The sequence below is a fragment of the Pseudozyma flocculosa genome (assembly GCF_000417875.1).
Source record: "Pseudozyma flocculosa PF-1 unplaced genomic scaffold scaffold00010, whole genome shotgun sequence".
Classification (NCBI taxonomy): Eukaryota; Fungi; Basidiomycota; class Ustilaginomycetes; order Ustilaginales; family Ustilaginaceae; genus Pseudozyma; species Pseudozyma flocculosa.
Genome location: NW_006920878.1, coordinates 210,632 through 233,344, shown reverse-complemented (window position 1 = coordinate 233,344; position 22,713 = coordinate 210,632). Strand labels below are relative to the sequence as shown.

At 64.6% G+C, this 22,713-nt stretch overlaps 7 protein-coding genes across 7 annotated transcripts; 3 read left to right on the top strand and 4 right to left on the bottom strand.

Moving 5' to 3' along the window:
- Nucleotides 1–103: 103 nt before the first annotated feature.
- PFL1_03307 (uncharacterized protein) lies at nucleotides 104–1,824 on the bottom strand (the record flags this gene model as incomplete). The annotated part of the gene is made up of 5 exons (XM_007880824.1): nucleotides 104–123; nucleotides 241–499; nucleotides 618–862; nucleotides 1,030–1,410; nucleotides 1,560–1,824. 5 exons carry the CDS (start codon nucleotides 1,822–1,824, stop codon nucleotides 104–106), a joined length of 1,170 nt encoding a protein of 389 aa, XP_007879015.1.
- A 498-nt stretch (nucleotides 1,825–2,322) lies between these two features.
- Nucleotides 2,323–4,046, top strand: PFL1_03306 (uncharacterized protein; the record flags this gene model as incomplete). Its single annotated transcript, XM_007880823.1, has 3 exons — nucleotides 2,323–3,356; nucleotides 3,456–3,729; nucleotides 3,870–4,046. 3 exons carry the CDS (start codon nucleotides 2,323–2,325, stop codon nucleotides 4,044–4,046), a joined length of 1,485 nt encoding a protein of 494 aa, XP_007879014.1.
- Nucleotides 4,047–5,313: 1,267 nt separating this feature from the next.
- PFL1_03305 (uncharacterized protein) lies at nucleotides 5,314–8,045 on the top strand (the record flags this gene model as incomplete). Its single annotated transcript, XM_007880822.1, has 2 exons — nucleotides 5,314–5,680; nucleotides 5,767–8,045. The coding sequence occupies 2 exons, from the start codon at nucleotides 5,314–5,316 to the stop codon at nucleotides 8,043–8,045; spliced, it is 2,646 nt and encodes an 881-aa protein (XP_007879013.1).
- Nucleotides 8,046–9,342: 1,297 nt separating this feature from the next.
- Nucleotides 9,343–12,798, bottom strand: PFL1_03304 (uncharacterized protein; the record flags this gene model as incomplete). Its single annotated transcript, XM_007880821.1, has 1 exon — nucleotides 9,343–12,798. One exon carries the CDS (start codon nucleotides 12,796–12,798, stop codon nucleotides 9,343–9,345), a length of 3,456 nt encoding a protein of 1,151 aa, XP_007879012.1.
- Nucleotides 12,799–13,305: 507 nt separating this feature from the next.
- On the top strand, nucleotides 13,306–14,798 carry PFL1_03303 (uncharacterized protein; the record flags this gene model as incomplete). Its single annotated transcript, XM_007880820.1, has 5 exons — nucleotides 13,306–13,669; nucleotides 13,807–14,022; nucleotides 14,151–14,284; nucleotides 14,388–14,486; nucleotides 14,586–14,798. The coding sequence occupies 5 exons, from the start codon at nucleotides 13,306–13,308 to the stop codon at nucleotides 14,796–14,798; spliced, it is 1,026 nt and encodes a 341-aa protein (XP_007879011.1).
- Nucleotides 14,799–14,909: 111 nt separating this feature from the next.
- On the bottom strand, nucleotides 14,910–15,755 carry PFL1_03302 (uncharacterized protein; the record flags this gene model as incomplete). Its single annotated transcript, XM_007880819.1, has 3 exons — nucleotides 14,910–14,943; nucleotides 15,073–15,151; nucleotides 15,290–15,755. 3 exons carry the CDS (start codon nucleotides 15,753–15,755, stop codon nucleotides 14,910–14,912), a joined length of 579 nt encoding a protein of 192 aa, XP_007879010.1.
- Nucleotides 15,756–16,449: 694 nt separating this feature from the next.
- On the bottom strand, nucleotides 16,450–21,838 carry PFL1_03301 (uncharacterized protein; the record flags this gene model as incomplete). Its single annotated transcript, XM_007880818.1, has 2 exons — nucleotides 16,450–21,349; nucleotides 21,444–21,838. 2 exons carry the CDS (start codon nucleotides 21,836–21,838, stop codon nucleotides 16,450–16,452), a joined length of 5,295 nt encoding a protein of 1,764 aa, XP_007879009.1.
- Nucleotides 21,839–22,713: the final 875 nt, after the last annotated feature.

Sequence of the window (22,713 nt, the reverse complement as noted above, 5' to 3'; positions counted from 1 at the left end):
CCGGCTTCGTGGGACTACGGCAGCAGGTGCCGTCCAGGGCTGGCGGACGCTCTCGATTGTCTCTCGTCGAACGCCTGGCAGATGTACAGCAACGGGACCCCTCTTACGAGACCAGGATGAACACTGCAATACGGAGCAGGGTTGGGTCGCAGGGCAGAGCCTGGATCAGCTTCCGTCCGATGGCCCACTTGCCGCACATCGCTGCCTCCCGACCTCGCTCGCTCGCTGACGCGCACTCACATAGAAAGAAGACGATGAGCACGCCAAAGATCTTGAGCATGAGCCACCGATTGGAGCTGACGCTCTGGTAGTACTTGAGCAGCTCGCGCTGGGCACCGCCGACATTGTCGACGACCTCCATGACGTTGTCGTCGATGCGCTGCACCGTCTCGCGCTGCTCGGCCACCATGTGGGCCAGCTGCGAAAAGATCTGGCCCAGCTCGGAAATCGTGCTCTCGATCGACTCGATGGCTGTGGAGCGGGTGGCCAGGTAGTTGTCCTACCGGGAAGGCCATCGAGGCGTCGCCAGATTGTGAAAAAGAGCCGGATTTAGCGAGGCCATCCTGCCACAGGTGGTCGCGACACGGGGAAAGAAGGGGAAAGAGGAGTTCGCTCACCTGGCGTTGCTCCATCAGCTGCATCTGCATGAACTGATCGCCGCCTCCAGGCCCGCTGCCGCCACCGCCGCCTGACCCCATGTCGAGCGCAAGGAAGTCTCCGTCTCCACCCGAGGTCGCCTTGCCTTTGCCCTTGGGATCGTACGAGTCGTACTGGTCGTCGCTCTGCCCGGGCCGCCCCTGTTGGGGTATGGATCGGTGGGCCATGGCTGAGCCTGTGCGCGTTGGATTGTAGAGGGGCGAGTCTGATCCAACACCAGCGCCCAGTGTCGCAGCAGCACCAGAGCCGGAGAAAGGAGCGGTGGCCGGTTTGGAGCGGGCACGAAGAACTGCAGAACGGTCAGTCAGCCGACTCGATGGATCCTGATCCAGCTTGGCCCGCTGTTCGATCTCGATGTGACCGCACACTTACCAGAATTCTCGCCGAATCCCTCTGCGAACGAGCCGTTGGCTGCCCCAGCGCCACCTCCGCTGGCTGCTGCACCGCTACCGCCAAACATGAATTGGTCGGTCCGATCCTTTGACGCCTTGATGTTCTGCGTGCGGATCTCGAGGATGTCCTGGAAGCTTGTGGTGGCGCCGGCTAGCTTGGACTGGAGCAGGGTGACGACGTTGCCGCGGTGCTCTTCGGCGCGATCCGCCGTCCCCGCCCTTCCTGACCCACGCTGGGCCTTGTTGAAGGCCTGCAGATCGGCAAGCTGCTTGTTGATGGCGGCGATGTCATGCTTGATAATGTAGGTCAGCTCCGAGATCTCGACGGGACGGTCGTCAAAGAGCGTCTTGCGCCGAGCCACTGGAAGTGGGCAGAGAGGCGAAGACGACGTGCGGAAAGAGGGATGCGGGCGGAGAGAGAGAGGCGGGCGGGGAGACAGGGGTCAGACATCGCAGTCTATGGCAGAGTCGGGACGGACAGGCCGAGGGCGGGGTGCAGGAAGGGCTTACGCTGTGCGAGGCGTTGCAGCTTGTTGGTGGTCGAGGCAATGTCCTTTGAGATTGCCTGGGCGCGCTTGGCAAACTCTCCCTTTGCGGATCCCGAGGCTGGTTGGGATGCGCCTCCCGAGTTGAGAAGCCTCTGCCTGGAAGCCGATGCCGGTCCGGCGCTACCGGCGGTGGCTGAGCGAGAGGCGATCGACTCGACGCATGAGTGGAACTCGGCGGTGCGATCCTTGACGGTGTGCCCGTAGTAGGACGTCGGCGTGTATGACATGCTATCCGTGGGCCGACTCGCCTAAGAACCGGATTGTTCAGGCGGCGGGAGGAACTGGGTTGTTGAGGCAGGAGCGTATGGCGTATGGTGGAAGAAGAGGGAGGGTCTGGCGGGGTCGAAGCCGTCGACCTCGGTGCCTCGATGCTTGGCTTGGCCTGGGCCCGCGTAGAGCCCGCCGTTGCGGCGTGGCGTATGTGTGGGGGGCTGGCTGACCCTGGGCTGGCCTGACTGTCCGTGCTGGCCTGCATCATTTCAACGTGGCCCGCGCGAGGCCGCCTGGCCTGGCCTACCAGGCTGGGCCCACCGTCGGACCCGACTGGCAGCCGGGAGTCGGAAGGCGAAAGAAAGCACACGGGCAGGTGGAGGCCCGGCCTGGCCTGAGCCCGCCTGGGCCCGTCGGCCAGGCCAAAACCCTCGAGCGGCTGTCTGCCAACGCCATGCCCACTTCCTTCACTCTCTGATCCATCATTTGACCCAGCAACAGACGCACCACTCATCATGGCCCAGAAGCCTACTTCCGCTCAATTGGATCAGGCGACGCCTCCGGCAGGCCTCGGCGCCCACCACGACCGCGCCTACCTCGATCGCCTGTCGGGCACCTGGAAGTACGAGGACGACGATGGGCAGGAGTGGGAATGGCAGCTCATCCCCGTGCAACCGACCCCTAAGCAGCCATCCGAACCTCCGCACGCTGCCCATGGCCACAGTCCTCAAGATCAGGCTGTATCCCCACACCTTCCTTCGACGTCCGCGTCCGATGCTTCAACCCTCTCTGCAACTGAACGGCCCGGGCGTTGGGTCAGGGTGGTCGACGACGAGCTGATCCGCGCGCAGCAGGCTGCCTACGGATCAAACGACGCCGATGCAAGCCACGACATAGTGGATGCGGGCACATCAACCGCCCCTTCTGCTGCCGTGAAACAGAACAAGAAACGCAAGGCCGGCGCCGATGGTCCATCCTCGTCTGCCGCAGGCGGGCATCACACCACGACGGCGCCCAACAAGAAACCCAAGCCCGTCACCTCGCTCTACATCACTGGACTTCCCCTCGACTGCACTGCCGACGAAATCGCCTCGGTCTTTTCGCGCTACGGCCTCCTGCTCGAGGACGACGAGGGCAAGCCTAGAATCAAGATGTACCGCGATCAGGCCACCGGCCAGTTCAAGGGCGAGGCGCTGGTCGTCTACTTTAAGCCCGAGAGCGTGGACCTCGCCATTAACCTCCTCGACGACACCTGCCTAAGGGCCGCGACTGGGCAAACCAGCGGTCCCAGGATGCAGGTGCAACGAGCGCAGTTCCCCTCTGCCAGCGATGTTCAAAAGGGCAATGGCCCATCCGCGGACGCAAAGCCACCGGCAGCATCGGCACCATCTGAACATCCGTCGTCCAATCCGCAGCCCGCCGGCAGCAGTGACAAGAGCGGCGCTCCGTCGTCCTCGCAACAGCTCGACGCAGGCGGCGCCGTCTCACGCAGAAATCTCTCGGACCAGGAACGCCGACGTATCCAGAAGCGGGTAGCCCGTATGGAGGAGTGAGCAGCATCGGCGCACACGGGGCTTGCCGATTTCTGTCCGTGACACTGACGCTCCTGAAGCTCATCTTGTCCCCCACTTGCGCGCACGACGTACAGCAAACTGACAGGGTGGGACTCATCCGACGAGGATTCCGCGGCGCCATCGAATTCTGCGGCCCCGCCGCAGGCACGCACGGTGGTGCTCAAAAAGATGTTTACGCTGGTCGAGCTCGACGAAGATCCGACCCTGCTGCTGGATCTCAAGGAAGACGTCAGGGAAGAGTGCGAAGGGATCGGCAGGGTGACCAACGTCGTCCTGTGGGACAGGGAGCCCGAGGGCGTTATGACGATCAAGTTTGCCGACCCGCTCGCGGCCGCCGAATGCGTGAAGGTGCGTTCCGCCTCGCGGCATATGGTCGTGCACCGGTTCGTAGCGCCCTGCTCTCGTTTTCTTTTTCGCGCTGACCACACTCCGCTTGCTTGCCTTCGATGATTGCAATGCCTTGCAATGCCTTATGGCCCTCGACGCAGAAGATGGACGGGCGATACTTTGCCGGACGTCGTATCGATGCGTTCCTGATCGGGTCCAAGCCGCGGTTTAGGAAATCCGACAAGGCGGGCAACGACGACGACAACGACGAAGAGGATGGCGGAGACAAGAGGAGGGTCGACGCCTTTGGTGCCTGGCTCGAGAACGCCGACGGCTGAAGCAGATGCATAACGTAGCCGGTAGCGATCAGGTCGCAACATTGATGTTGGTTGCGACCGGCGCTTTCGCGCATTGGCCCTCTTGCCTGCCCTAGCCTGGTCTGTTTGCTCGGCTCCGCCAGAATGGAGACCAGCCTTGACCCTGACGGTGCCGCAACAGGGACGAAGTGTGCGATGGTCCGTAGCCACTGGAAGCGTAGGTTCCCAGCTGCTGAGTGTCGCGGGGGGGCCAGGGCAAGCGGATCCGAGACCAGGGCGGAATGCCAAGACTTTGAGGTCTTGGCAAAGTTGGTCGCTGGCGCTCGTTTGGCCCGTCGGTCTTTGGCGATCCACCCGCCTCTTGCTCTCTGCTGGGTGAACAGATCCGCCGTTGCGCTGAGCGTGCATCATCGAAGGCGGCTGGGGCCAGGTCAGGGTCGCCAAGGTGCGAAGGGGGCGGCGGGGGGCCAAGTGTGTCAGGCCGCTGCGTGGGCACCCTACCGACAGGCCAGGCCTGCGGAGGAACCTGACGGAATCCCCGGCCGGGAGCGGCCGACGCCGCCCTTTGCTGTGCTATTTTCTCTCGTCACCGGCGCTGGGGCTGGGGCTCGGGCTGGGGCGCTGCCGGCAGGCAAGCAGAAGCAGGAGCTCTAGGCAAAGTGCGCTGGCAACTTGAGGGCCCGCGGCCTCAGTGGGCGAAATTGCGCTGGGCCGGCTTGGGTGCCGTGCCGTGTGGGTTCGGTCTTGGCATTCGATGGCCTGGCTGGCGTGCTGCCCCCGCCCTACGTAAGTCTTGGCAAAGGCCCGCACCCGCCCCATCGCCGCTCGTTTCGCTCTTGGCGTGGCCTCCTTCCTCGTCGCCCTCACCTCACCTCACTCTCTCCGCCCGGCGTCGTCCCCCCCTCTGGCTTTCCTGCCTGCCTCGCGCGCATCATCCTTGCTCGCTCGCAGCTCGTCCCTTCTTTGATTTGCTTGGCATCCAGAGGCCCTGCCTGGGCTTGGCATTTCCACCTCAGATATAGGCGCCGGCGTTTCTTGGCACAGCCTCGTGCCCGCGCAACCCTCCGCCCCCGCAAAGTCGTCTCCTCCCTGCCAAGCACATCCGTACCACTCCCATCAATTCTCGACGGCTTCGAGGCCACCATCACCACCATCACCACCATCGCCATCGCCATCGCCATCGGTATTGCCGTCGCCCAAGGATCTCTGACCACCAAGGCCTAGCCCTCTACCTCGCCGCCAATCTATCACCGACAGAGCTAGCCACCGCTCGGCGACTGCTCTCGCCATGAGCAACCATCTTTCTCCCGCCTCGGTCAGCGAGCACTCTAGCTACGCCGCCAGCAGCAGCAACACCGGCGCCAGCCCGTCGTACTCGCACCGCTCCCTCGCCACCACCATGTCGTCTTCCTCGCCTTCGCCCTCCCGGGTCCACAGCCAAGACCCCGAGGCAGCCGACCACGACCGGCCCAAGCCCATCACTTGCCGATGGGACAACTGCGGTCGCATCTACTATGATCCCGAGGTCGTCTACAAGCACCTGTGCGACGACCACGTTGGGCGCAAGAGCACCAACAACCTCTGCCTCACCTGCCGGTGGGAAGGCTGCGACGTCAGCTGCGCAAAGCGAGACCACATCACGTCGCACCTCCGAGGTAAGTGGCTCCGCGCGTGGTTCCCGCACCTGACCTGCCGTCAGATGCTGACGTCTTCGCTGTCCTTCGCCGCCCTACCTCGACAGTTCACACGCCCTTGAAGCCGCACTCCTGCGACATCTGCAACAAGACCTTCAAGAGGCCGCAGGACCTCAAGAAGCACGAGCGCATCCACACAGAGCAACACCAGCAACAGAGGCAGCACAAGGCGGCCCAGAACGCTGCCGCCAAGTCCTTCGGCGCCATGGCGGCCGACTCCAAGGCGTCGTTTGCCGCCTACCACCTCGGACCTGGTGTGGGCGCCGCGCCATACGGCTTCGGCAGCGTTCCCGGTCATTCCGCCATGTACCATCAAGTCGCCGACTCGGCCTACTCGGCACCTGCCTACCCAGCGCTTCCTTCACAGCCGATGCGAGAGCACACGCCCGGCTATGCGCAGTCCACCGCATCGCTCTCCCCGCTCTCCTCGAGGCTCGACACCCCCCAGGGCAGCAGCCCTGCGGCACAGGCACACCACTCGGCCTCGAGGGGCGCCGTGTCCTACCTCAACTTCACGGGCGGTCCCGATGCTCGCAGCAAAACGACCACCGACCCCAACTCGTACATGTTCCTTGCCCACGGCACCGGCGGCAGCAACCTGGCTGGCACCAAGCGCAACCACGAGCAGGTCGGCGAGTTCTTCGGCGACGTCAGGCGGAAGAAGCTGGCGCCCACCTACGACGCCACCATGGCTGAACGCCTCAACCAGACCTTCGGCAACGGCGGCATCGACGACGCGTCGCTGCAGGCTCTGCTGTCGTCGTTTGAGACGGATGCCTCCTCGATGAACCTCCCGCAGCCTCAGTCTCAGTCCCAGCCGACGTCGACGCTTCACACGCCGGAAGCTCCTCTGCCAACCACCAGCGCCCAGGCACCTTCGAAGCTTGCTCTGCCCGATGCGATGAGGCCGACCGACCTCGCCCAGCTCAACGCCTTCTTGCTACAGCTCGGAGCCGATGCGGCAAGAGACACCTCCAGCGCTAGCATGTCGCACGCCTCTTCCTCGTACTCCAACGCGACCCCCGCGGCGCCGCACAACGAGTTCGACGTCAGCTCGCTGTCCCAGTATGGGCTCACCACCATCCCGGGTTTTGACGAGAGCATCTTGTACGGTGGCCACAATGTCGTGCCCCCAGGCTATCACCAGCCGCTACTGCCGAGCACTCAGATGCAGCGACCCATCGCCCAACTGCCTCACCGCCAGCAATCCGCCCATCACTTTGGGCAGGGCCTGTACGGCGGCACTGTCGCCGGGTCATACGAAGGTGCCTACGCCGCGGCCAACCAGCACGGCGGTGCCATGTACACTCACGGTCCTCAGCAAGCGTCCTTTGACAGCATGCGGGTATCGCGAGGCTCGGCCATCGTCCCGCAGCTCGCTCCGATGGACATGGGCGGCCACAGCTTCCGCAAGGTCGAGGCCCTCACGCGCGCTGCGCCCGGACCGGTCGCCACCGCCGCAGAGCTGAGCCCGGCACCCGTGACTGATGTCAAGGTTGAAGAGCGCGACGTTCCAGACGACGAGGCGATGGAGGACGCTGCACCTTCATCCCCCGCCCTTGTCTTCCACGACCGCTACCGCTCTCTGAGCCCGACGGCCTCGTCCGAGGGCGGCGATGCCATCGAGCGCCATGGCAGCACCTCGCCTGGACTCGGTCTCTACCCGAAGCTTGCCACCGGCGATGCCCTTCGCAGGCTCCCCTCGCTCCGGTCCTCGACGTCGCCCTCTTCGTCTTTGTCGTCGCCGCGAAGGGGTCTTTCGATCAGCTCGATCCTGTCGTCGGAATCCTCTGAGCGCGACTCGCCGCCACGTCGGCTGCCTCCGATCCGCCATGAGAGCGGGGCTTCGTCCGAGTCGCCGCCGTCATCTTCGTCGTCTTCCCTCTACCCGAGCCTCAGCGAACGCATCTCGGGCATCCAGGGTCTGGGGCGGCCGCCGTCGCGTTCCAGCGAACGCGCCGTGCCCGAGACGATCCGGCAGCAGCACGTTCGTCTGATTCGCCAGCTACTGATCGCCATCAACTTCCCCGACCGGACGCGAGCCGAGGAGGCATCGTCGCGCATCACGTTGGCGCCAATCCTCACCGGCGTCGCACGGCAAGGCGAAGGCGTGCTCGAGGACGGGGAAAAGACGCCGTCGTTGCGGCACCGCCGCACCAGCCCATCGCCCGACCGGTCAGAGAGCGACGCGAGCTCCGGCGCCACTCCCCCTGGGCGCTCGAGGCTGCCGACGATTTCGCAGCTGCTCAACGACGTCGATGTCGATGTCGACGCCGTGCGACAGCCGCGAGCAATGGAAGACCGCGAGATGGAGTGCGACGTCTGAGCACCAACGCTCGATGCTGGATATCGATCGATCCATACCTCGACCCGCTCGCTATCGAGGCCGTGCGCTGCCTCTCGAGTTTCTCTAAGAGCCCATCAGCTCTTCCCTTCCTTCATTTGTTAACATCTAGCGGTTGAGCCCAGAGCCGTCTCGTGCAGTCAATTGTATTTTTACCCGACCCGCAGGACGGCTGACGGCGGTGCAGCAAGGACAGCAACGTCAACTCATCAGGCAGAGCACGGGCGACGTCTTCGGGCTGCGGGCAACGGCGGCGGCGCGAGCAGCAGTCTGGGCACGCACCGGGTGGGCACGGTGGCTACGACAAGGCGATTGGCAACGGGCGGCAGGCAGGCGGAAAGGCAGACGGACAGGCGATGCGGTGGGTAGGCAAGCAGGTGGGTAGGCAAGCAGGTGGGCAGGCGGGCGCGTGGTGGGTGGTGGGGTTTGGGGGAGGGGAAGCGCGACGAGCGCGCGTGCACCCTGCAGGCCTTTCTTGGTGGCACCTGGTGGTGGTCAGGGGAGACTTCGTGGTTTCCAGCCATGCATCTGCTCTTGTCTCCCGTGGTTTCCGGCACGCGTCTTCGTGATCCAAAAGATCAGAGCCCGTCTCCCGTAATTTTTCAGGTGGATCAGAGCCCGTCTCCCATGGTTTTCAGGACGCGTCTTCGTGATCTTTTAGATCAGCGACCGTCTCCCGTAATTTTCGGCAGATCAGGGTCTGTCTCCCGTGGTTTTTTTTCGGGTCAGCGACCCGAAACGTGGAAGCCGGCTGGCCTCAGTTGGCGTCGGAAGGCCAGATCTGAAAGGGATAAGAAGGGGCCTTCCCTCGCCCCCCCCCCTTCCCCATCTTCTTTCCCTCACCCTCTCATCCATGCTCGCTAGCATGGAAGGGTCGTGCCGGTACGCCTAAAGTACTCTGGCAAGGCGGCACGGTAACGTGTTTGCGAAAATAATCCCTCCGCCTCTCCCCGTCCTCGAACGGGGAGGGATGCCACTAGCTCCCAGCTCCCGCCTCTCCCCCTTCGCGGGGAGGGAAGACCTCTTCTCGGCTCTCTCCCTTCCCCTTTCCCTTCCCCGCCCCTCTCCGTCCGAGGATCTCCTCGGACGGGGTGGGATGCCTCTTGCCCCCGCTCCCGCCTCTCTCCGTCTCACGGGGAGGGAAGACTGCCCTCTCCGTTATTGCAATATCATCATTTTCTCCAGCCTCTCCCGTGTGACGTCTGACTTGTGTGTGAATTAGCATTAGACCGAGATGATGGCGAACAGGTACTACTGACACGAGCCGATGCGATGTCGTTCAGGACGTCCACCTCTGTACCGCGCGGTCGACGGTCTCCAACTCCTTGGCTGTGATGCCGTCGCCCCTCCACAGCCCAACGAGGGCGATGGCATCCCTGCGCCTCTTCCTCGTGACCCTCTCGTCTTCCTCGCTCTCACGCCGCTCCGAGATGCGCTGGGCCGTATCGAGCAGCTCGGCAGGTAGGCCGGCGAGCCTCGCGCAGTGCACGCCAAACGACCGACTGGCCATACCCGCCCGAAGCGTGTACAGGAACCGGATCTCGCGGTGTCCCGTCTCTGCCTCGGTAGCATCGTCCTCGATGAAGGACATGTGCAGGTTCCGCAGCCCGCGCCGCGCCGAAGAGCCCAGCTGGAAGTAGTGCGTGACAAAGACGAGGTTGGGCGCGCGCGCCTCGAGCGCGAGGAAGTGCTCGAGCACCGCGTGCGCGATGGCCAGCCCGTCGGTCGTCGACGTGCCCCGCCCCAGCTCGTCGAGGATGACGAGCGACCGCGCCGTCGCGGCGCGCAGGATCGTGCTCGTCTCGAGCAGCTCGAGCATAAACGTCGATCGTCCCTTGGCCAGGTCATCCGAGGCGCCCATGCGCGTGAACACCGAGTCGTGCATGCTGATCCGCGCAGACGAGGCCGGGATGTAAGAGCCAATCTGGGTCATGATGACGTTGAGCGCCAACGCGCGCACCACGCTCGACTTGCCGCCCATGTTGGACCCCGTCAGCAGGATCGCCTTGGTGCTGTCCTCCCCGGGGCCGAGCAAGATGTCGTTGGGCACGTAGGGCTCTTCGCGGAGCGCCTCGATCATCGGGTGTCGCATCCCCTTGATCTCGATCCTGCAGCCGTCCGCCACGCCATCGTCGAGCTCGGGCCGGCAGTAGCCGGGGAGCGCCGCCACGGCCGCCAGTGAAACGAGGGCGTCGAGGGTGGCGAGGGCCACCACCACGTTGCGCAGCTCGACGTAGTGCTCGCTGCAGATCGTCCTGACGAGCTCGTGGTAGGCCGCCTCGGCCTCGGCCTGCAGCGTCTCCTTGTGCTGGTCGCGTTTCTTGGTCAGCGCGATGATCGTCGGCGTGTGGAAGCGCACCATGGCCTTGGTGGCCGAGATGCGCAGCCAGTCGGCGGGCACCTTTTTCGCGTCGTTCGTGCGCACCTCGACCAGGTACTCGATCCCAGCCACAGTGGCGTACTCGAGCGAGGGTCGCTTCAGGTACTTGCGCAGCTCCTTGAGGTGCTCGCGCAGGTCGTGCTCGACGATGGCGATGTTGTCCTTGGCCTGCTGCAGCTTCGGACACCGCTCCGGGTCCAGGAAGAGGTCGGCCTTGTTGTTGGCGCGCGCCTCTTTAATGCTGATCTGTTGCAGATACTTTTGCACGGGCGCCTTGCCGCGCGGCAGGTCGGCGACGGCATTGTTGAGGAGGTCCGAGCCCAGCTTGAGCTCCGCCGGGTCGTCGACGAGCGCGTACTCCTGCGTGATGCGGTTCATCGACAGGAGTATGGTGGCGAGCTCGGTCGGCGTGCTGCGGCCGTACGTCATCCTCGCCAGGCCCTTTTCGAGGTCGGGGAGGCCCTGCAGGAGCGACGGCAGGCCACGCACGATGGCGCTCCCGCCCTCGGCGATGGCCTGGACGGCGTCGATGCGCGTCGTCAGCACCGACCGGTCGGTCAGAGGCCTGGCCGTCCACTTGCGCAGCAGGCGTTTGCCCATCATGGTCTTGCATCGATCGAGGATCCAGATCAGCGAGCCCTTTTCTCGCACGCCGTCGGTCGAGTTGCGGAAGATCTCGAGGTTGGCCAGCGTGTTGCCGTTGAGCATCATCGTGGTGCGGTTGGTGAACGACTGGAAGTTGGTCGCGAGGCGGCAGATGGACTCGAGGCCAAACTCCTCGAGATGCTTGATCATCGACGCAAGCGCCACGAGCGCGAGGTGCGGCAAAGAAACGGCGAGGCTGAGAAGCTTGCCGCTGTCGGGCGCATCCTCGAAGGCCGAGGGTCCCTGCAGCGCACTCTCGGACGCTGCTTCTGGGCTCGACGCCTCCCCCGTCCCGTTGTAGAAGCGGGTGACGCGCTGGAAGGCGTCGTTGTACTCGAGTAGCTCGCCCATGCGCTCGATGCGGATCTTCTGCACGGAGTCGTCTCCTGCGAGGTAGCCGAGCATCTTCTCCGTGGGGCGGCTGAGCTTGGGGGACAGCAGCAGCTCGGCAGGCTGGAGGTGAGCAAGCCTGGTCTCGAGCTCGCTCCTGGCATGGCCGTCGCTGAACTGGTCGAAGATGATGGATCCCGTCGAGACCTCGACGGCGACGACACCGCACGATACCCGGTCCTCGGGGCCGTTGCCGCCCTCGAGCTTCTCGACGATAGCCATGAGCGCCTTTGGCCTTGCGACGCCGAGGTCGAGGGCCTCTGACGATGCGGCGTCGTTGTACGAGAGGTCGTCGATCCAGGTGCTGGCCGTGTAGAGCGCGGTGAGCTTGCGGGTAAAGGGGGTGTTGGCGTTTGTGGAAGCCGCCTTGAGGGCGCGCGTCTCGACCTGGCGGACGACGCCGACCTTGTGGCCGGCGGCAATGAGCTTCTTGACGTGGATGTGCAGGCGGTGCACGGGGATCATGGCCGTCATGAGGTTCTTTTCGGGGAAGCACATGATGTTGAGCTCCCTGCTTGCGATGCGGGCGTCGTCGCCGTAGAACTTGAGCTTGTAGCCGACCTCGATGATGAGGAGGATGCCGGGATGCTGGTCCTTGAGGTCGAGGATCTGCTTCTCGAGGGGCGTGTACTTTGTGGCGGTGTCACGAGCGGCCGGTGCGGCTCCTGCGGCGGCCTTCTGCTTTCGAGTGCTGGCTGGCTTTGTGGATGTTGGGGTCCGAGCCGTGGACGCGGGTGCGCTGGACTGAGCTGCGGAGGTTGCGCTGAAGCCAGCGAAGCGGTTTTCGACGTCGTCATCAGCGGATGGGTCATGACCGGTCTCGGGATCCGCAGAGTCTGACGGGGAGGGAGCCGACGTCTCGAGAGACTCGTCTGGCGAAGGAGGGTTCCTGGGCGCAAAGAGGCGGTCGTCGGCGAGGAGCCTGGATCTGAACGCTGCGCGAGTGCCCTTGTCGTTGTTGCGGCGACCGCCTCGGGCTAGATCCTGGGTGGGTGATGACTCAGTGCTTGGACTCGCAGGTTGAGGCTGGGATGGCTGGGAGGGGAGGAAGCGCCACTGGTCCATCCTGTTGGACGGAGGAGGTGGCGGCGGATGTGCCGAGGTTGGAGGGGCAACGGTGCGGGGTAGCTTTGCAGGGCGCTGTGAGAGGTCATTCTTATCTGCGAGCCTGATTCTGGACGACGACGACGACGGCGCCGACGACGCTGACGTGGATGGTGCCGAGGGAGGGGTTGCCTTTGACGTGGAGGGTTTTGGTTTGAAAAAGGAGCTGATGGTGGCTTGAGCCCCAGACGAGTTAGGAGGAGGTGGTGGGGCCATGGTGGGTGGCGCAGTTGTGCTGGTGCGCCCAGTTCAGGCGCTGTATTGCGGGTGGTGAGAGGAGGGAAAGACGTCGGGGTGGCGATAGGACGAGGCAGAGATGAAGGTGAAGTGGGTGGCGAGTCTGGTCATTGAGAAGGTCAATCCTCAGGCGTCGACGCCTGGTCCGAGCCCGCCAGGCCACGCCAGAAAAGGGCGCCCGGAGCGCACTACCAGGCCAGGACCCTGGATGCAGAGCAACACAGGCACGCCCCCCCCCCCCACCCAACAAAAAGTGTACATTTGCTGAGCGCTGCCGGGCTCACGTCGAAAAATCAGAATCACCCGCAGCGTCGACCTGAATCCAATGTGGAGAAAGCTGCTGGCCGGCCTTCTTCTCTGGTCGCCGCCAGCCTGACTGCTACCACCACCACCACCGCCTCGCCCTCGCTCTCTTTCTCCGGGTCCTACGGCCCGCGTCACCGACGCCACCTCATCACAATCAACATGGCACTTTCACCATCAGCCATGCAGCAGACGGCACACACCGAAGACGAGCACGGCCTGTTGGTAGACCTGCACGTTGCCTTCATCCAGGCGCTCGACCGCAAGCGCGACTCGCTCGCCTACCACCTCACAACGCACCTCCGCACAAACGGCGTATATTGGGGTCTCGTCGCACTCGAAATCATGGGCAGGCCAGACGCGCTCGACGCCCAGGCCCTCATCGACTACGTCCTCAGCTGCTGGGACCAGCGCACCGGCGGCTTCGGCTCCCATCCCGGTCACGACCCGCACATCCTCAGCACCCTCTCGGCAATACAGATCCTCGCAATCAAGGACGCACTTCCACTGCTCGAACAGGACGGAAAGAGGAAAAGGCTCATCCAGTGTACGCACAAAGCTCCCGGACCAGCACCAACCGCTTGCCTGCCTGCCTGCCTGCCCGTCCGCCCGCCCGCGCACTTGTACGGCTGACATTGCCTGCCATTCCCAACCCTTTTCGGGCCTCGCCGCCGCACCCGTCAGTCATTGTCGGCCTCCAGCTTCCAGACGGCTCGGTACAGGGCGACAAGTGGGGCGAGACCGACACCCGCTTCCTCTACTGCGCCGTATCGGCCCTCGCCCACCTCGGCGCACTCGGACGCTTCAACCGCACCGCCGCCATCAACCACATCCTGCGCTGCCACAACTACGACGGCGGCTTCGGCCTCTGCCAAGGCGCAGAGAGCCACTCCGGTCAAGGTAAAGTAACAGCGCTTTCTCTGTCCAACTAGGCACGACGGGGAGGTGCCCCAGGGCATGCCCGATCGGCCTCATCCTGACGACCCTCTGAACCTACTCTCGCCGTCCGCAACCCTGCTCCTCGCCAGTCTTTGTCTGCATCGCCGCCCTCTCGATCCTCGACGCCCTACACCACATCGACCGCGACAAGGTCGGCTGGTGGCTTTCCGAACGGCAGCTCCCGAACGGCGGCCTCAATGGCAGACCGCAGAAGCTCGAAGACGTGAGTTTCCAGCGCCCCCTCCCGCGCCCTTGGCGAACCGCCAGCTAGGCAGCCGCTGACCTCTGCGCCCCGCCCAACCCGTCGACTGCCCCCCCCCGTCTAGGTCTGCTACTCGTGGTGGGTGCTGTCCGCCCTGAGCATGATCGGCAGGCTGCACTGGATCGATGCAGGAAAGCTCTCCCGCTTCATCCTCTCGGCTCAGGTGAGTCGCCTGCCCGCTTCTCCTGCGGCCTGATGGACGACGCAGCTCACCCTTTCCGTGATCCCATCGCCATCGACCATCTGCCTCGACGGCGCTCAGGATCCCGACGATGGCGGCATCGCCGACCGCCCCGACAACGTCACCGACGTCTTCCACACCAACTTTGGCGTCGCGGGCCTCTCGCTCCTTGGGTTCCCCGGCCTCGAGCCCGTCGACCCGACCTACTGCATGCCCGCAAAGGTGATCCGCAAGCTGGGCATCGAGAAAGAGTACCAGCTGCCCGCCCCTAGAGCGGCGCCACAGCCGCAATGACAGCACGAGCCTCCCGCCGCCAAGATGTGGGACGGCGCCCGCACGCAGAGATGGACGGGACGGTTTGCAGACGGCGTGTGGTCTGGTGATGCGCAGGTGACTGGATTGCCATCAGGGCCGGTAAGCCGGTTCGAAGTATATGGACCTGATGATGCGGCAGGTGGGCCGGAGTGGTCGTCGGTCAGTACTCCTCTCTGTCCGCTGTGTCTGGTCCGACCGGGACGAGGCTCGGCTTGACTGGCCTGGCCCGTCGCAGCGGGTTTGTGATACTCACTCGGGGTTGACGGTGAAGTTGCGCCCGTTCTTGCGCACCGTGACCCTCTTGGTGTCTCGCGACAGTGCCTTGCGCATATCTGTCGTCGAGCGAGGGAGGCGGACCGCAGGGCAGGGTCGATGGACTCGTCAGCCAGCCGCGCTCTGGAGCGGGAAGCCGGCCCCTGTGCTGGGTCGGAATCGAAGCTGGGCCGATCCGAGCACCACGGGCGACTCACCGTAGCCGTCCTCGTCTCGACCTCCGGGTCCTCCACCGTGGTAATACTCCTTGACCTTTCGGAAGACGTCGTAGCCCATGCCCTCGTACATGCGTACGGCATTGGTATTGCTGGGTCGTACGAAGAGATCGACAAACCAGGCGCGGTAGGAACGATCGCTGACGTCTTCGAGGAGGTTCATCATGCCGTTTGCCAGGCCGAGACGGCGATACTCGGGCGCGACAGTGATGGCGGTGACGTGTCCGTGCAATGTGGGCGGCTTCGAGTGCGGGTTGCCCTCGGCCTTACCGACGACGTAGCCCATGACGCGCTCCGAGTTGGGCGACGTCTGGATAAACGACAGGTCTGGCCACTGCGCCAGGTACGAGAGGTAGAAGCTGAGAGAGTAGGTCTCGGTCCAGTTGTCCAGGTTGACGTTGTTGAATCGGAACAGATCCGTCGCGCGGAATGGTCGGAGCAGCGACATGGCGGCGCGGAGCGAAGGGTAGCCGTCGGCGGGCGATAGGGTCGATGGAGCTGGGCAAGGCGAGTCGTGGTGCGTTACGACAAAGTCTGGACTGCCGGGCTATCGAACCGAATCGAAGAGGATTCGCGCTGTGAGAGGAGCGTCGGTGGGTAGGGCCACGGAGGTTGGTGGTGGTTGGGTGCAAAGGCAGCCAGGAAGTCGCCGACTCGCAGGCCCTACGCTCCTCCACTCGGCAACACCCTCTCTCTTGCCCGCCCGCCCGCAGCAGTCCGTGCAGCAAGCCGGCAGTCCTCACCGCGCCACCTCGACAGAGCGAAGAATAAAGGAGCTATGCTGAGGCAACAGTGCTGCATCAGCATAGGTGGTCTTGCGCTGTTGCAAGATCAAGATTGCGGGGCAAGCTGGGCGATCATTTTCCCCTCTTCCCTTTCAAGACCTTGACATGTGCCAGGACAGCTTTGTTATGCCCTCGCGGTCTTTGCGCACTAGGTGAGAACGGGCCGTGCGTGGCCGGAACAGGCAGGCAGGTTCCTCGTCTGCGACACAGACACCGAGTCAGGGCGATGACGACCAACCAAACCAGATGAGCATTCCGACGATGTGCTAGATGAAGCGAAGGGGGGAACAGTCGAGAGCGATGTCCCTCGTCAAGAACGCGGGAGGGATCGACGAGCACCAGATGAGCACGAGGGCATCATGTGAGCGACGTGAGGTCGTCGAAGCGCGACGAATGCGACAGCTTCGACGTCGGGCTGCCCAGGGCGTTGGTTGCGCCCGCGGCCGTCGGGAACGTCGCGCTGAGCGGGCTGCTCGGCCCAAACTGGCTCGGGATCATGCGCGGAGAGGGGGGCAGCGTGCGGAAGCGCTGGTTGGGCGAGGGTGATCCCGACCTGCGGGCGGCCGCGTGCGTCTTGCCCGTGCCGCCGCCGTCAATGTCGAGGCTCAGACTGAGCGGGGCCGATGCCTTGCGTCCAGAAAGGCTCGAGCTCGACGTCCTGCGCCGGCTCATGCTGGTGAACGAGCCCGTCGAGATCGGCGACGAGGGAGACGCAGAGGCCGCCCTCTGCGTCGGGCTTCGCAGGATGGGGCTCTGCGGCAGGTAGATCGGATCGGGCGACGAACGGAACGAAAGTGCCTCGCGCACTGCGGCCCGCGTCGACTCGGTCATCTGACGGATCTCGTCGTCGTCGAGCGCCCCCTCGTTCTTGCAGTCGCCCAGCCCCGTCGTGCCGAAGTGGGTGCCATCAGCACCGTCGCCTGACCCATGTCGATCCCCGTCCTTCGAATGTGCGACCAGCCGGGCGGTTCCCGCGATCGAAGCTGGCGGCCCTCCATCGGCGCTGCGGCCGTGGTCAGGATCGACCCTGGGCGCAAAGAGGTGGTCGCTTGCCTCCGGGCTCGTCGTGAGGATGGCGTCACTGACGTTGGCGTCCTTGTCAACTGCGTGGCGCTGCGCAGCGCTGATCAGCTGCCCTTGCCCAGACAGAGGCGTCTCTGGGTCGCGGTCGTGGTCGTAGGAGGACGAGAGGAGCGATTGGCGCGAAGGCCCGGTCCAGTTGCTCTGGCTCTGGCTGCCCTGGCTCCACCTCTCCGATGCAGCGGCGCCATTGGCTTTGGCCTTGGCAAAGCCGGCGTCCGAATTCGACACGGCGACCTCGTCATCGCCTGACCCTTGCGCGTCGTGTGAAACCGGAAGCGACTGTGGCTCCAATGGCCCGTCAGAGCCGAGCTGCTTGGCGCCCTCCTCGAGCAGAAGACCAGGGCTGTTGTCCGCGGAAGGGATTGCCGAAGATTCGGCAAAGGAGTTGCCGCGGAGGAAGCGCTCGATCGACGCCATGCCCTGCTCGGGGTCGCCGGACAGCGCTTCGATGTCGCAGTCTCGGAGCGTGTACATCGACAGCGAGCTCGGTCCAAAGAGGGGATGGTCTTTCTTGGCCGGTGATCGCCTGATCGTCGCCGCTGCTTCTGAGCTGACCGACAGACGCTTGCTCGCATCGGTCGCTTCGTCTCCCAGGGTGACCATCGGAGCGCGACGGGCAAAGTTGAGGGGCTGCGTGTCGACAATGGCGGCCTCAGGCACGATCGCCTTTGTCGCGGCGGACACGGCCGCCGGGACCGAGGCTGCATCTGCGGTCCCCTGGGCGCCCAAGAGCTCGTCGTGGTCCTCGAGCATCGCCGGTCGAGTACCGTTTTCTGGCCGACCCGGAGCCAGGTCATCCTTCGACTGCATTGAGGCGACGTCGTTGCCGTGCGCCGAGATCGCTGACGAGAGGCCCGAGTATCTCTGCGCGTTGCGCCCATGATCCACGATCGAGCTTTCACCTTCGTCGGACTGGTCCTCGTCGTGGCCCAAAGACCTCTGCTGCAACGCCTCGTGCTGGTCTTGCTGCGCCTCTTCTGGCTCGCCCTGTGCTTGCTGCCACCCGGTGGCCGAAGTTCCCGCTTCTGCTCGATCCTCGTGCGAGCTCTGATTCTGGGTCGGCTGTGAGCGTGTGTCCGCATGCGTGAGCGCGGCGTGACTCGCTCGGCGAGACGATGCATCCGAACGCCCGTCCTGGTCAGGCGAGGTGCTGGGCTTCATCGTCGGCTCCAACGGGAGGCGGTGATCTGGCGAGCCCTCCAGAGCGGATTGCGTGCCCTTCGAGTCACGTTGAAGAATCTGTCTTCCGAGAGGACTGAGAGGCTCGGCGTCGGACGGAGCCTGCATCGTGCTCGAGGCTCGCGCGCCTGCCGACTGCCGGTCTGGAGAACGTTGCTCGGCCTGTATCACCTCGTTGAACTGTGCGAGCCGCGAAGCGCTGATCGGAACCTGCAAATCGTTTCTCCGCGGGCCAATCATGGCTGCGGACGCGCTGGCCGGTCGCGGGGAGACGTGGCCGCGGAAAAAGGCGCTGTCGCTCGAGACGTACGAGCTCTGGGGCTCGGCGCGGCTTTGTCGCGCCTTGGCCCGCGACAGCCATCTCGGACTCGGCGTCACCGAGGCCGACAGCGTCTTTGCGAAGGCGAAGCTGTCCCGGCTCGGTACACGCTTGCCCGAAGGGAACGCGCCGGGGTTGGGCGAGTGAGCGGGCGTGAGGAGTTCCAAGGCCTTCTGCATGTCTTCGAGCGAATCGCTGATGTCGGCGCTGCTCCTGCGGCTGGCGCTCGGTCCGTCTCGCTGGATCTGAGTTTCAATGCTGAGCGGCGGTGGGCGCCCACCGACCAGAGGCGTGCTTGGAGCTGCCTGCGTGTCAGCGAGGGCCTGGGCGTCGCCTTCCCGAGCCAGTGAGCCAGCAGATTGCGAAGGTTGGATGTTAAGAACCGGCGCCTGGTGAGCAGCAGGGCTCGGCTCGGGGCTCTCTTCCGCGGTCGCCACGGGAGAAGAGGCGAGATCGCCAAGATCCGGTCGAGGACCGGCAAAGGCGGCCTCGTCCAGTGCAAACGGGCTGAGTAGGGCTTGTCTTGATCCCTCGTCGACGGCGGGCGGGTTGGCGGACGCCACCTGGAGACCATTGGTGCCCTCGCCGCTCGTAGGTCGCTCCTCGTCGGTTTCTGCCGGCCTGTTCAGGTCGTGGTCGGCCGCGCCTTTGGGCGACTCCGGATGCGATTCCGGATGCGACTCGGAAGGTGGGTCGATCAGGGGCAGATGCTCGGACGATCGAGCCACCTCATTGGCCCATAGGCTTACCACCTCGCGGACGTCGGACGGATATGCGTCATCATGTAGCTCAAAGTCGTCGTCGACGGCAGCGGCGGCGCTCGCCTCGTGTCCTGCTATTGGCTCTGGCAGGCGGGCAAGGACGTTCTCATCGCCCTCGATCGGGACCCCATTCGCGTGCGACCTGGGGCTTCCCGAGGTCTTCTCGATCCACCTGTGCACGTCGTCGACCTGCATGCCCACCTGGGGCGACATCGAGACGTGGCGGTCGATCGCCGACTGCGACAGGCGTACGGTGTTGGGCGTGGCCAGTAGGAAGTTGTGATGTTCCCGGTCGGCGATGGCATCGACTGCTCGTTCCGACGGGGAGCGCTGCACCGGCGTCGCCGCGTGCAGGCTGGACTCGCTCGGCCGTTGCGCATCGAAAGTGCTGTGGCGAAGGTCCCTCCATGCGTCGTCATCGACGCCGTCAGGCAAGAGGCTGACTTTTGGATCAAAGGTCGGGACGTCGTCCTGACCTCTTGTGCTGCCGCTGCGATCGTCGTGTCGCTCGCGATCGAAATCGTCATCGCCTTCGCTGGCAAGCGGTGAATAATGTTCGCTCGGGCTCGAGCGTGGATGCACCTGCGGGTCTTGGTCGCTTGCTCGTACGCTGCCGTCCTCGTTGTGTACGTCACCGTCTTCCAGCAGCGCAGAGTAGCCGGCATAGCTGTCGTCGCCAGCCGACACGTGGCTGTGCATGCTTTTGCGGCCGACGGACGGCGTGAGCTGGCGGATGTCGCTTCGCACGGGCTTGCCGCTGCTACTACTCGGGCTGCCGCTGCTACTACTCGCGCTGCCTGTCCGTACGGAGCTCGACTCAACATAGCCTTGCGTGGCAGAAGACGGCAGCGACGGGCGAGATGCAGATCGAGGCTTGACGAGAACATCATCCGGACCTGACGTGTCACCGCGCGGAAATCCGTTGGATGACGGGGATGGGATCGTTGGGCCCGCATCCCTTGGCGGCGTGTCCCTCGCACTCCTCTCCCTCGCAGAGTGCTGCGAAGTTTCAGCTGGCTCGTCGGAACCGAGAAGACTGAGGTCGATGGGCTCTGCTTCTCTGTGGCTTGCGGGCGGCTGGGATGTTCTAGATGGTCGAGGCGACGTGGCGGAGTTGGCGTGGCTCTCAAGAGGGGACGGCCCCGCCGCGGTCGATTCCGACAATGCTGGGTCTCCGATGGGAGTCCGGGAGGCTCCTGAGGGCTTGCTGATATTCTGAAGATGCATGCTCCTCCTGGCGGCGCGAGCTGCTGGTGGTTCCGACTGCGCCGCTTTCCGGGCGGCCCACGCATCCCACCAGGAAGCCTTGCCTTCGTCTACGATCCATTCGATCTTGCCCACGATCGGCAGGCGCGCGGCCATACGCTCGACGGACAGTGAGGCGTTCGTCCGGTTGGCCAAAGAACTGCCCCGGCCAGACCATGCGATGCTGCGCGTGGACGGGCTCCAATCGGCCGCCATGGCTGCGGGGTCTCTCCGCAGATGCGCCTTTGTATTGAGGCGCGGCGAGGGTCGGTTGCTGGCGCTGCCGTCGCGGGCGTTGCGCGATCGCGGTAGCTCGAGGTCGCTGGAGCGAGACAGGTCGGACTCGTTGGATCCCAGAGCGCTGTCGGAAGCATCGTTGGCCCGCTTGTGGGATCGGCTGTTGGGCGTGCCAAACGAGCTGAAGAAGGCGCTGTCGTCGTCGGCAAAGTAGCGCGACCACAAGGCGGTCCAGGCAGCGTCGCCGATCTGAGGTCCGAGATTGCCCTCGACATCCTCGGCCAGGTATACGAGCAGACCGCCGATCGACGGTAACCCGTACTCGCGCGAGATTGCCCACAGCTGGCCGCCAAGCGTCGGATAGAGGGGCAGTAGGGAACCTCTGCGTAGTCGGTCCAGTTGGCTCGAGTCGGAACCGGATGCGACCGGAAAGCTATTTGATACGAGGTCGGGGCCGGCAAGGAGGCGTTTGTCAGCACCGCGGCGGTGTCCTGCCAGCCGGCCAGGTCGGGACGAGGTCTACTCACTTCAGCGGAGGTATGACGGTCAGGAAATAGGGCGAGGCGGACGGGTACGGCGAGCGGTGGGCGCTGATCATCGGATTGACTCCGTGCTCACGATCGAGGATGCTGGTGCCGCCGCTGGCGTTGCGGGCACGCTCATGAAGGCCGCGAGGCTGTGAGGCGAGGCGTGGCCCTCTCAGCCTCGAGCCGGATGGGGTGGAGCCTCCATTCGGATGAAGCGCTTCGGCCGTAGGCGCTGGTTCGATCGATGAGGTGGCCCCTTCGTCCAGCGATGCGGATGCCGCGTGGGCGTCAGCGCCGTCAGCAGCCTCGGGCTCGGCCCCCTGAGAGAGGAGGCCACCCGAAAGATCCGAGCGCAAAGAGACGGGCGCTGTCCCGCGCTCGTAGTCGGTCGCCATGGCAGTGGCAGTCTCTGACGCTAGACCACGCTTTGATGGGCCGTTGGGCGCCGCGACGCAGGTCAGGCTGAGTGCTCGTCAACGATTGGAGGGTGCTCAGCCGACCAGTGGTGTAAAGGACCAGGAATCTGATGAGCCCAACACCACGCGATGGCTGGACAGGCGGGCGCACTAGCAGACCAGCTGCAGGCCCAGGTTGCAGAGGAGCTGGTCAGCCAGAACAGCGAATGCTGTCCCAAGCTGGCAAGCTGGCGAACGACTGGTGTGCGCGGTGAAACGTCGCGTTGTCGGCTGGTGGGCGTGCAGCGGTCGCCGAAGATGAGAGGGCCGTGATGCTCCAATCGCAGGTGCTGATGCTTGCCGGGTAAGCTCGTCGAGATTGCTGAAGATGGTTCTCTGGACTGGGATCGACGATTTGGCGAGTAGCGGGGGACAGAAGTCGGCAAGTCGTGGTGCGGAAATTGGTCTCGCCGGGACGTGTCGGGAAAGACGTCGAGGGTGCGCGGCAGGTGCTGTGAGCAGCGGCGTGGCGTGAAGACGGAGTCACGGCGCGGCTGACGGATTGTGGTGGTGGCAGGAGAGTCGAGTATGAAAGGGCGGCGATGGCAGCTCCTCGTCCGGGGCGATTGGACACACCAGGTGGAAAGGCGAGGGAGAGAGGGAGGGGCCACCGACAGGCCGGCAGGGGGACCAAGAGCCAGAAGGGGGAGGGGGCTTGAGCACACCGGCATCAGCACCCCAAAATCGAGCGCGGCAGCCGCGCCTGCATCCCTCTGCCTGCCTCGCTCTTTTTTTTTCGGCGGCGCCCTGCCTGGCCTGGCTCGCTGGGGCGGGGACCGAGCAAGAGGACCCTGGCCGACCCCTCGACGCCGCCC